Source organism: Alligator sinensis, unplaced genomic scaffold, assembly GCF_000455745.1.
Source record: "Alligator sinensis unplaced genomic scaffold, ASM45574v1 scaffold19_1, whole genome shotgun sequence".
NCBI classification, from domain to species: domain Eukaryota; kingdom Metazoa; phylum Chordata; order Crocodylia; family Alligatoridae; genus Alligator; species Alligator sinensis.
The window spans coordinates 2879944-2892368 of NW_005841916.1; the positions used below are offsets into that span (position 1 = coordinate 2879944).

At 38.3% G+C, this 12425-nt stretch overlaps 1 protein-coding gene across 8 annotated transcripts in view; it reads left to right on the forward strand.

The window, feature by feature from the left end:
* The window catches only part of DCAF6 (DDB1 and CUL4 associated factor 6), a 153916-nt gene that overhangs the window by 89940 nt on the left and 51551 nt on the right, over positions 1-12425 (forward strand). For 6 of the 8 annotated variants that reach the window (XM_014517574.2, XM_025198210.1, XM_025198207.1 and 3 more), the window contains one exon: positions 5981-6040. The exons of the other annotated variants lie outside the window; for them this stretch is intronic. In XM_014517574.2, coding sequence (XP_014373060.2) covers positions 5981-6040 — 60 coding nt within the window. The remainder of the gene's footprint in view (positions 1-5980; positions 6041-12425) is intronic. 8 annotated transcript variants of the gene reach the window in all.

Genomic DNA, 12425 nt, shown 5'->3' on the forward strand with positions numbered 1-12425 from the left:
CCCTCGGCTGGAGCTCATCCGGGCCTGCCGACTTAAAGGCATCCAGTTCTTCCAAATGACTCTGCACCATCTCAGGGTCTACACATGGTAGTCTGGCGTCTTGCTGCTGCCTCTCTACAACCCCAGTGAGAGACTTGTCGTGCCCTTTGCTTAGGCACACTGAGGCAAAGAACTCGTTGAGGAGTTCAGCCTTGTCCCCTCTGTCTGTCACCAATTGTTTCTGCCCATTTAGCAGGGGTCCTATTCCTCCCTGGGCCTTCCTTTTACTCCCTATATATCTAAAAATCAATTTCTTGTTGTCTTTTACTTGGGTTGCCATCCTCAGCTCCATGGCAGCTTTGGCCCGTCTGACTGCCTCCCTACAAGCACGAGCAGAGGAGGTGTATTCGTCTTTGGTGATCTCTCCCTGTTTCCACTTTTTATGTGCTCCCCTTTTGTCCCTTAGGCTGCCCTGGATTTCTCTGGTCAGCCAAGGAAGCCTCCTGGCCCTTTCCCTCTTTTTCCTCGCATCAGGATTATCTCCCTTTGTGCCCAAAGGATTATTTCCTTAAGGCACAGCCACCCTTCTTGGGCTCCCATCACTTCAAAACTCCTACTCTGCAGTGCGTCCTTGACTAATCGCCTGAGTTCATTGAAATCAGCTTTCCTAAAGTCTAGCACTTTCACCCTACTAGTTACCTTACCCACTCGTCGTCTTATGGTGAATTCTATTATTAGGTGATCACTGTCCCCCAGATGGCTACTGATCTGTAGGTCCTCTACCATGTCATCCCCCGTTGCCAATACCAGATCCAGTATGGCATTCCCCCTAGTGGGCCCATGTACCTCCTGTGTCAGGTGGAGGTCCTGTACACAGGTTAGAAACCTGTGTGAGCAGTGGGACTTTGCCGTCTGTGTCTCCCAGCAGATGTCTGGGTAGTTTAGGTCCCCCATGACTACCGCCTCTTTAGCTTTTATGGTCTCCGTGAGCTGCCTCAGGAGCCTCGCATCTACTTCTTCCCCTTGATGTGGGGGTCTGTAGCAGACCCCTACCACCAAATCCCTTTCTCCTTGCCCCCCATGTAGCCTAACCCACAATCCTTCTACTTCCTCATCCTTGGATTCCGTCTTGATGAGGGTTGATGTATATTGCTCATTGACATAGAGCGCAACCCCCTCCCCCTTTTTTCCCCACCCTGTCCTTTCTGTACTATCTATAACCCTCAATATGTACCGCCCAGTCTTGGGACGAATCCCACCAGGTTTCCGTTAGCCCTACTAAGTCATAATCTTTGCTGTATATTGTAAACATGGCAGGGGTCAGGTGGGGTGGGGTGGGAATTGCCTTCATATATCAAAAAATAAGATAAAATGTCAAGGGCAGACATTTTTTATCAACTTAATAGAAAAAAAATGCTACATTATTAGGCTATCTGGTAATTATTTAATCTTTCTACTAAAGGATTGTTAATGATTGTATTTAAGAGAGAAAATTGAATGCAATAAGTGATCTTCACTGTTCTGGGAAATGCTATCACAGCTTCATCCTGCTTGAAATATGGGAAAGGAATTAAGTGTTCATTTCTGATGGACTGGATTGACATGGAGGGGAGAAAAGTTTTGCATCCTCTAATGGGAGAGATCACTTGTTCAATTTTGTACCCCAGCTGAAGTATTATGTAATTGCAGTGGCATTTCAGAAGCAGAGCATGCTTCCCATACTTAATTTTTTTATACATTCTCTTATGCAGCACAACAATTTTACTTTATTTTATGTAAATTAAATTCTGAAGTCCTCAGAGATTGAAAAGCATGTATTTCATTTAATTAGGAGTCATGCTGGAGCACAGATGTAATAGACTAAGCAAGCACTCCAGTGTTGACCTATCATACTTTTCCCACAGCATTTAGATGCTGTACAAGATTAAAGGACAGTATGCAAGAAGAGTGGATGATTCTAAATTGTTGTAGCTACTTAAACCTGCTATTGACAAAAGGTCATATATGTCACCAGTTATCAGGGAATTGGCTAAAAAGATGTACAAGTAACCTAAAGATTACTAAATTAGAATTTTGAAGAGGACTGAGGGTTTTTTCCCTTTAGAGCTTCTGGCCACCATTTTCTTAAGAGTTAAATCTGAAAAGTGACAGCAAGCATAAACTAGCTGATCACAAATCTTATGTTTCACGGCAAGGGAAAAATGTCTAAGGTTGAGAGAGTGCAACATCATGACTGATTATAAATGAAGGCTTTCTGCTAGGAGTGGATGAGTGACTGAAATTCTCAGAACCAAATTCTTCACTTGTAAGTGAAGATCTAAAGATGCCTCTAAATTCCTTAATATGCAATAGAGTGCTTATCGCTTTGGGGAATTAAATTTCACAAAACTAAGTACAAAAGTAAATATATATTTATTAGGTTCTCCATATTAATTTACAGTGTGCACAGTGTTTCTCAGGCTTTTTAAAGCATCTTTCATTCCCTGCTTGATACTTAGTTTGCACGCAGATTGTTGTAGGTTGCCATTGTTTTGGGAGATGGGTATGGTTTTTTTATTTAAAAAAACCAAAATAGGTAAGCTGACCAAAAGATTTGTATATAATCTTTAAGTACTGATTGCCTTTAATTAGAAGTTTAATCCAGGATCCTCCAGCATGCAACTGAGTCCTAAATTATATTTTATCCTTTACATTTCTGTTTGAGGTTCTCCAAGTATACTGCTCTCCAGCTCCCTTGCTAAGTGGTGCTTCAGTTTAGAGTATGCTGGGAACATCACAACCTGTGGTGAACTGCATTTGGATATAGATCCAGCCTGTGGAAGCTCAGGTAAGTGTAATTTTTTGGTTTGTTTTTTTAACTATATGGCACAGTTTTGCTAATATTCTTTTTCAAAATCTTCATCCCAAAGGATTTTAAATACTATTTTTTCAGAATTTTTACAAAACCAAGCCATATATTAAAAAAAGAGGCACTTACCTGACCTTATCTAGGCTGGTTCCATGCTCCTGATTAGTTCCCTGCCTGAGCTGTGGTGTCCCAGCATTTTGAATCCTGCAGTGCCACTTGGAATGGGAGCTGGCGATCTGTGGCTTCGGGGGACTTGAAAAGGAGAGAAAAAGTGAGTTTAAAACAACTACATGTTGATTCCTTTTCTTTACAGTGCCACGTGAGATGTTTAGCCCATTCTCTATTTGTTTTTTAATTGCTTGGAGATTGTATTCCACATGAAATATTTCAAATGCAGTAAAATCAGAAATCACTGAGCTGAATTTTAAAAAGTACAGCTTATTTAATTCTGCCTTAGCAGGAAGATGGTTGGGACAGCCTAAAAATCTTCTTATTGCTAACTTCTATTGATTAACTCATGCCAATACCTACTTCTTATATGTGCTACTGTAAAATATCTACATTCCATTGAATAGCTATGTTCTTTGTTGTTTTGGTCTGCAAAATTAGATACTTGAATTTGTTATTGAAGGTTTGTAAATACAGGATAGACGAACGTTTGTTTGGGATGGTGGAGATGCATATGACCCTGGTTTGAAAAACAGGTTAGACTAGCTGCAGCCTCGTTTATGTGAAACTACAGTGAATATACAAGACATGGCAGCAGTTAATATGGTAGTTTGGTCACACCCCAAATTACCTAAAACTGAATTAAGGAATTGATGTGAAGATTTTAACGTTGCCTACATTTCAGGGCCAACAAAGTATTTGATAGAATTCTTAATGATTTGTCATTTTAAGGGCTCTTTTTTATGAAAGAACATGTACGCATATAGCAAGAACTGGAGTGCTTAATATTTGGCTAGACTGTGACTAGCTATTTATAAGCATAAGAAACTTTCTTTGTCCCCATCCCTTTTGCCTCTTGTATAGAGGCTTATAGAAAAGGGTGTGTTAATGGTCCTGGATTCTACTCTGTATGTGAGTGAAGCCAGCCTGGCATGGCAGAAGAGGTGTGTGCAGCATCATTATATAGACCGAGTTGTACACAGTGCACATGGAAGTTCTTTTGAGGTGATGCTTCTCTACAACACCTTTTTCCTTGGACCTGTGATTAAAATCACGATTCAGCTTACAGTTTAAATACTGCTGTGCTAAGTTATAGATGCTCTTATGAAGTGTATTACAGTTCTTGGAAAGTGCAATACTTTACTACAGTGACTCATTTTCATCAGAAAGTGCATCATTTGAATCTGTGGGAACATCTTTCACCATTTCATTTCCCAAAACAAGGTGGAGCAATCTGAAGGCCATAGCCTCAGTTAAAGGAATGGTCAGCATAATGAAGGAATGACCCTGCCATTTCACCTGCACTGCAAGGGAGGGAACGCCATCTGATTTCTATTTGCATGGCAAACCTTCATTTGTCCATTGAAGCAGAATTCATAGTTACAGTAGGGACAGTTGAGCCACCTCTGTTTCAATAATGCAGGTCTTCATCTTCTGTAAACAGTATGTAAACATTAAGTCTCTGTTAGTATACTATGAATCACTTTATAATAAAGGGTATTAAATCGCTTTTTCATGTATTATAACTGTTCACAGCAGAAGACTAACAAGCAGAACCACGATATAGTAGCCTAGGCATTGTTAACATATATTTGAAATACTGAACTAATTCATGTATATTGCCTAATATTAAGAGTGACTCAGAAATAAGATCTCTGTAGTTCTAAAAAATGACAAGGGAAATAGTTTTCACAGAGGTTGCTTAATTTCTGCATGAATGGTTTGTGCACACCATGAGATAGGTAATTAACTGATAAAGTCTAATCGAAAATTCACTTTTTGATCTTAGTTGCTGTTTTGAATGTTTCCGCCATAAAAGGAGGCTTCATAGAAGTTTGTAAAGAGAATTTTTGTGTTCAGGAATTTTTATCAAACTACTGAGATTATAGAAGTGAAGAGTCTGCAGAACTATTGAATTTTCTAATATGCCAAGTATGAGATTTTGGTTTTTTTCAGTATTTTAGGCTGCTTACAGACTTAAAAAAAAAAAAAAAAAAAAAAAAAAAAGCCCCCAAAGTATGGTGTTTTACTTTAAACTCTGTGAGCCTGCGCCAAACCCAGTGCATGCCCAGAAGAGGCTCATGTTAGTTGGACCTGGCTGTCCTAACATCTGTATAGATTTATTGCTGTAATGGGGCTTTTTTGCGACTTTTATCTAATAGATGATTGAACCTGCTATTAGATAAAAGCACCAAAAAGTCCTGCTGAGTGAGTTTAAAGTAAGATGCTGCAGAGCCAGATCGAACTAATGGGCTGCTTCTTCCGATTAAGCACACTTTTTTCACATCTGTCAGCAGCCTCAAAGTCTACATTTTAAAAATCTTTTGCTACTATTTATGAACTCTTTTCAACTCTTAAATGTTATGGGCGAATTCTTAAAACTTAACATTGTATAGTTTTGAGTTGAAAGTTGAAGTATCTTTGAAACTTTTTTAAATATTAGACAACAGTTAGTCTAATAAAACTGAGGGGGTGTTGCTCTTGTTTTGTTTTTTTGCTTGAAGAAGCAATGCAGTTTAGTTGGAGCATGAGATTTAAGAGTTGTGACTGTTTGCTCTTCCTAACATGAGAGAAGTTTAAAATATGTATTATAGTTTATTGTCCTGAATTAAACTCTGTCAGCTAATCTCAACTAGTTTGCTATAAAAAAGCTGATAAATATATTAAGACCCTGGGAAGAATTCATCTTTTTGGTTTTGATACTTATGGTATGAGTTAAAATTCTTAGACCTGGAAGGGAAAACACAGTTGCTTTGATATAGTGTTGTCAGCATACTTTTAGGGCAGATACTAAATGCTTGCCTGAAGGAATGAAACACATGGCTTTGCTTCTTTTAACACAGGTAGATAATTACGGGCCACTCAAGAAACAAATTCAGTGCTTTCTTACATTGCTGCATTATTTTAAGCTAACATATGATCATGACATTGCTGTGCAGTTTTCTGCTGCTTATATTTTAAGTTGAAATCTCATTTTTGTTTCAGATTCTCCCTCTTCTGTGGTTAACAAACAGCTTGGATCCATGTCACTTGATGAGCAACAGGGTGCGTGTGACAGGATATGCACTATATCCAATCATAGCTTATTGCAGTACATACACCAGGCTTCCTTTTTAAATTGCATTTCAGGATGATAAACAGTCTAACATGCTGTTTATCTTCACAAAGTAGAATTCCTTAATTGTACCTGCAGTTGAAAGCCTCATACTACTTAATTATAAGCTCTTCAGGACTAGTGTAAACTAATAAAAACAAACAAAAAAAACAAACCAAACCCTTGCCACCAACTTATTTTGCTTTTTATCTATATAATGCTATTCAGTATACAATAATGAATATATATAATGATTCAATAGATAATAATGCAGTATACAGGGAAGTGATCTGATGAAGAATGCCATGCATTCAAAAGCTTGTCTGACCTTATCCCAACCATATAATTGGTCCATTAAAAGTTATCACCCACAAAGATCCTTGCCTCTCATTCAGTATATATGTGATGGCTTTACTCAGGTACTGTAAATGTATTAAAAAGATTTGGATTTCTTTAATCCAAAGTGAAATTACATTTTTTAAAAGCTGATGTTTATAGATGGCGAATTTCTGTGACCCCTCATGGAGAGTCTCTTTGTGAAACTCTCTTTTAGCAATATGAAGCAAGAGTAGTCTTACTTTATGCAGGGGGTGTTTACAGATGTCAAAGGAAATTTCATACAGGATGCTAAGCTCCACTGAGCTACATTCTGCTTGCTGTTATGTGTGTGTAGCTAAGGGCAAAATTCGGCCATTCTTTTTGATATGTATACTCCTTGATTTAAAATATTTCTTGATAAGAACAAAATAAAATAGAAAGAAGGTGTGAGCCTCAAAACGGTTGAATACTTAGGATACCCCAGTAGCCTGTAGAATTTTACTGGAAGGCTGAGAGGCTTACCTGCTCTGATCACAGCTAGAACCCAGCAGTGGCAAAATAAATCTGCAAGACATCAAAAAGCTTTTGTTCCCAGAAATCAGGCTAAAGTATAGGAGTTGTTTGTTATCTTTCCAAGTTGGTTAATTCACTTTAGAACTACCTTGTGTAATACTACAGGAAATTGCATAAATGTAGTGAAGTTCTAGTTGCAATTTTCTATAATATCTTATACTCTTGCACTCATGTGAGATTTTTTTTTTTGCAAAACCAGTTGTTTGTTTTTATATGCTATAGAAACAAAATATTTTTTGTTTATTTAGAGCCTTATTGACACCTATTTTATGAAGGTTCATTTACGTCAGCAATTTTTTTACCATGATCTGCCAAATCCCTACGAACAGAGGAGGCTGTCGCCAGGATTGGTATAGATTAGGAATCTAGGAGAGGAAGTAATGCTTTAGAGGATCTGTCTCGCATCATTTGGTCAATGGCGGGGGGGGGTGAAGCTGACCACAATCTGCAAGAATGCACCTGCCTGACACAGGACATGGGTGTGAAGCTGACCACATTCTGCAAGAATGCACCTGCCTGACACAGGACATTGTGTCAGTGCTCCCATACAGTTGTGCTTGTCTATCTTGATTCAGTGTTGAATCAATACCAGTTAGTTTGGTGTTAGGGCTGGAAGTGATGTTGACATTACCATTTCTTATGACCAGTTCTGGTCTGTAAAGATGTCATGATATGTATTGTAACCATATGCTTAAACAGCTACTATTCTAACCACATTCTACTGTGGGTTGTTGAATATTGTCTACATACATATAATCTTGAGACTTCAGGTGGATTATGATAGTCTTCACTTGGTGTTTCACCTCAGTAGTGGCTGCAGTTCAGTAGCAGATGGACACTATGCAAGGTATACATTAGTTTAAAAGCAGCATTGTGGCTTTAAACTACTGCTTGAACTGGCAGGTATGGAAAGGTAAAGAAGTGCTGTACGCACCCAGAAGCTTTCTCAGGCATTACGCTTGTTGCAAAATGCTTTGGGAAATGTGTAAGAGGAGGCCCTTGCTAGATCTGGGGGTGACTGCGTACCCATCCTGTGCCAATACATTACTTCTTAACTGGGGAGGGAAGGGAGGATGGGGATAGAGACAAAAGATCTAACCCTAACCTCTCCCTTGCCCTTCTTCCAGTTTCTAGACCATTCTGGGCAGTGGATTTCCAAAATTTTACAAGTCTTATAAAGTGTGGGCTTTGAAAAACAGAGGCTTTGAAAAACTCCTTATCCAGTAAGAGTGCATTATACTCTCTGATTGAACAGTATACCTAAAACTGGATAATAATTAGGACACTTGGATAATGGATTGATTACTGGAACTGACTAATCTTGAATCCTTGTTTTGTTTCAGTTCTTCTCCTAACCATAGCACTTATTGAGCCTTTTACTGACAGACAGCTGCATCTGGGCCCCTGACAGACATTCACTTTAAGATGTAATGGGATCCAATTCTTGATCCCAACAACTGCATGTCCTTCCATGCCACATGCAATTGTGGGACATGCAGGACACGCAGTTGTGGGATTGGGGATTTGATCACTATTGTGCATTACTTGCTTCAGCAAGACAAACCCAATCAGCTGATTGTCAGTTCCAGCCAGGAACCTAGCCAGTCCCTAGCCCCAGCTGACAAGTAGTTCTGCATGTAAGGCTCTATAAAACAATGTGTGCTGCCCAGCTGAGGCACATGTGATTTTGACAGGTCTTGGTGCATGGGGAGCCTGGCATGGGGCTGCTGCACACAGGCAGCACATGGAGTTTTGCAGGTCTTGATCTCATGTTCAGTCTAAAGCATGATACAAACAAGCCAGAAAGTTTTTTTTTCTACGTGAATAAGCCACGTTGTGACTCATTTACTGCAGTATTATGTCTTAAATTGAGTTGCATAGCTGCCCATTTACTATTTAAAGCACAGTTAGCCTGTTAATTGTTTCTTAAATGTAATGTGCGTCAGGGGCGGTAATATTTTCCAGTGTACAGGGTTTCTCCTATTACCTCTGAAGTCAGCTGTTGCTGATGATTTTGTGGTGGAGAGTCTTTGTGTAGAACTTACTCCTGTCCCCTGAAATTCATCATAGTTTTGAACCTCTTCCATTCAAAGAAAGCATACTTGCAGTTGTACCTCTGGAGTGGGCACTCCTGATTCTCTGTTGACTTCCTTTTCATGAGGATAGGTGGGTAAAGGTTGAGTATGAAACTGAACGTGTGAAGATCATCAGGAGAGACGGATGAGAAATGATTCTCTCGTCTTGAAAAGTGTTTCATGATTTCCATTTTTTTGTTCTGCATCCAAATGGATCCAAAATGTTTTGAATTGTTTTTCATGAAAAGCTACCTGCCCACCTACCCTGCAGGAGACTACTCTGTATGATTCAGACAAGGAACTTAGTCTCCCATGTTAGAGATGAGCACCCTACCCACTAGGCAGTGAGCTTTTTTGGGAGTGCCATATCACCCGGTCTCTTCTGTTGGAGCTGTTCCACTTTGAATAATAAATATTCATTGGAGCAGAGACTTGAACCATTGTCTCCTACATTCCACGCAAGTGCCCTAATCACCACGCTGTATAACATCTCTCTATCTGCCTCAGTCTGTCTGCTCTGCTGGAGCTGATCCACTGTGTATAAATAACTAATAAAATATCTATTGGCCATAGAGAAGTAAGAGAAATGAACTCAGTAGTTTAACTGGAATAGGGGAGTATGAGGTTCAGATTCTTGCTCTGAATCGAGCAGAGAAGACTTGAAAGCATCCCCTAACTTTGGGGCCATTGGCTGCTCTGGGGAGAGTCTCTTTGGTTTTGACCATCTTGGCTTCAGGAATCCTTTCTGTCCAAATGGTTGCTCCTGAAGCTATGGTTTTGAAGACATCTTTATTTTCTGATGGAAAAAATACTGCATTGAAGCTTCTCTGAGCAGCTCTTAATTATGATGCAGACTGCGTGGCAACTGGAATGAAGGGTGGTCTGAAGCCAGGAAGGCTTCGTATTTCTCAGGATATGAGTGAGTGATTATCTCAGACTCCATTAAAATTCATTACTAATCATAGTTTTAAAGCTTTATGCTTCTTTCTGTCTTAGTATACAAACAGTTTTACATTTTCAGTACAACATTTTACAGGTTACCTTTAATTTACACGCAGGTCTATTCAGAGTACTGCTTCCTAGCAGATGGCAGAGTCTTTAGCTTCTAACTTTTAGCTAGGCAAAGTACAGATGTGCCTCAGCATTCTGAACATTTTGCAGTGCAAAGCTTTATTTTTTATTCATTTGATGTGCACAGATTCAATTTTATGAGAATATAAATGGATTTTGAGTTTTTCTCTTGCTCTTTATGCATAAAATTGTGAATAAAATTAAATATTTCTAAATAGAAAAGGAACAAAAATTCACTTTTTTTGTATAACAGCAACTGGAAAGTGGACTTTGCCCTAGAGTATACTTTCCTATTGCAAGGAAGTAATAATTTGGTAATTTGTGAAATAATTTGGTAAATGTCTGATACTACCATTTGTCATATATGCTGATATCACACCTAGGACAGCTTTTCTGATATGGTTATTTCTTCAGAGTACTTTCCAAGGAATTTGCAGCACTCACTGGCTCCCTGTAACTTAATTTGTTAGTGCTTCTGCATAGGTTATTAGCTTTGGAGATAGAAATTCACTATTTAATTTCAACAGCATAGCTTCCTCACTAATGTCCTGCTTGGTTGAATCAGTTAGGGATGTGGCTATATAGTACATTTACCCTGTCCATTCTTTCTTTATTCTTCCTGAAAATTATTATTGTGATTGGAAAATAGTCTGTGCTCGATCAATTTTCTGTTGTAGACGCTGGTCATTTAAGTACCAGATGGGAACGAATTAATTTATAACACGTAGCACCCACACAGCTTTCATTAGCAATGTGGATTTACCTAGATACCCATATTTCAATACCTCATTACCAACCTCTTGGCCTGTCTGTTCCTCATGATTTTAGTTTTAATTTTATATCATTAACATTTGTTTAAAAATTGAATCAAATCCAATTTGGAGTTAATGTTACAAAACTTTTTAAATCTAAGATTATATATTGGAAGATAGCCAGGAAGTATCTATTGAAAGTTTACCACTATTTTATCAGTTACTTTTCTCTAAACTTTTTTCTCCAAACAGTTACTAATTCCACTTTAAAGCTGGTTGTGATAGTTGTTATTATAGCTGTCTATATAATTTACTTGAAGCAATGTCTTTGTGCACTCAAGTCTTGAAGAGTTAGAAGTCACTACAGCAGTCAAATGGAGTAGGACAGGTACCTGGAATATCCTGGAATAGTTTCTAAGGTCAAAAATAATCATTCGCTCAGTTCTGTGCAGCAGGATATGGTGGCTGCTTTATGGGTCACCAGTAGTGATGATTTTTGCACTGAGGCAAGCATTGCAAAGCAAGATCAGGACATTGCTTTGTGATTATTTTATGGCTTGTATTGTATTCTATTCAAAATAGTAAATCATCTTTCCATTCCTGTTCTGACTTCTGAAACATGTTGTCTCTCATTGGCCTGGCTTTTATGGGTTGGGGGATAAAGATTCCATAAGCTCCTTTTTGACTCCTACTGTTGCAAACTTTCCTATGTTTTGATTTGCTTACCACTTTGTGCATCAGAATAGGGGTGTGATACAAAGGGCAGGTACTGACAAGTTGCCATGAACTTGAAATATGTACATTTTAAAGCAAAAAAGTACTAATTTTCACTCAGAATCTAACCATATTGTTTTCTTGTTCTTATTCAGTCTGTGATGAGTTTGATTTCAGGAGCAGTAAAACCATGTGTTTGACCAGATTTCTCTTCTACCTTGACAGGATAGGGCAACTGAAGCCTTTATTTTTAAAACAGCCAGGACCTCCACTCTGAATACCTCTTATGCATAGCTACTATAGTGAGGCTTGTGTGTAATTGTCATAATGACTTATACAAAACAGGATACCCCTTTAAAAACAGTTTTGTAAACGTATACTTCATATGTCCCTGCTTCTTAATTTTTTTTATATTTTAATTGTGCTTAAGATACACATTTAACATTCTTAATATCAAACGATTGTTGCCCTGATACCCTGCTTGACTTCCATCAGTCAATAGTTTATACATCCATGAGTTTTCAGAGGCAAATTATGCTCTCAGATGTATTCATTTATGGCTCCTATTGACTTTAAAGGAAGTCGTATATAAGTATCTAGTTGTGGAATTGTTTCAGTAAGCCTGATATGCCTTTGCACTGTATAGTTTCTTCAAGTTATTTATGCATGTATTGAGAGAGATTTTGAAGTATCTTTAGAATAATTACAAAATAAATTAGTCAGCCAATCATGTCAGAGTTTTAACTGGTCTGTTAAACTGCATTATTATGCAGTTAGTTGCGTATTTAACCATTGGATTTAAATTACAGAAATTCAGTTTGGAAAAGGAAGAG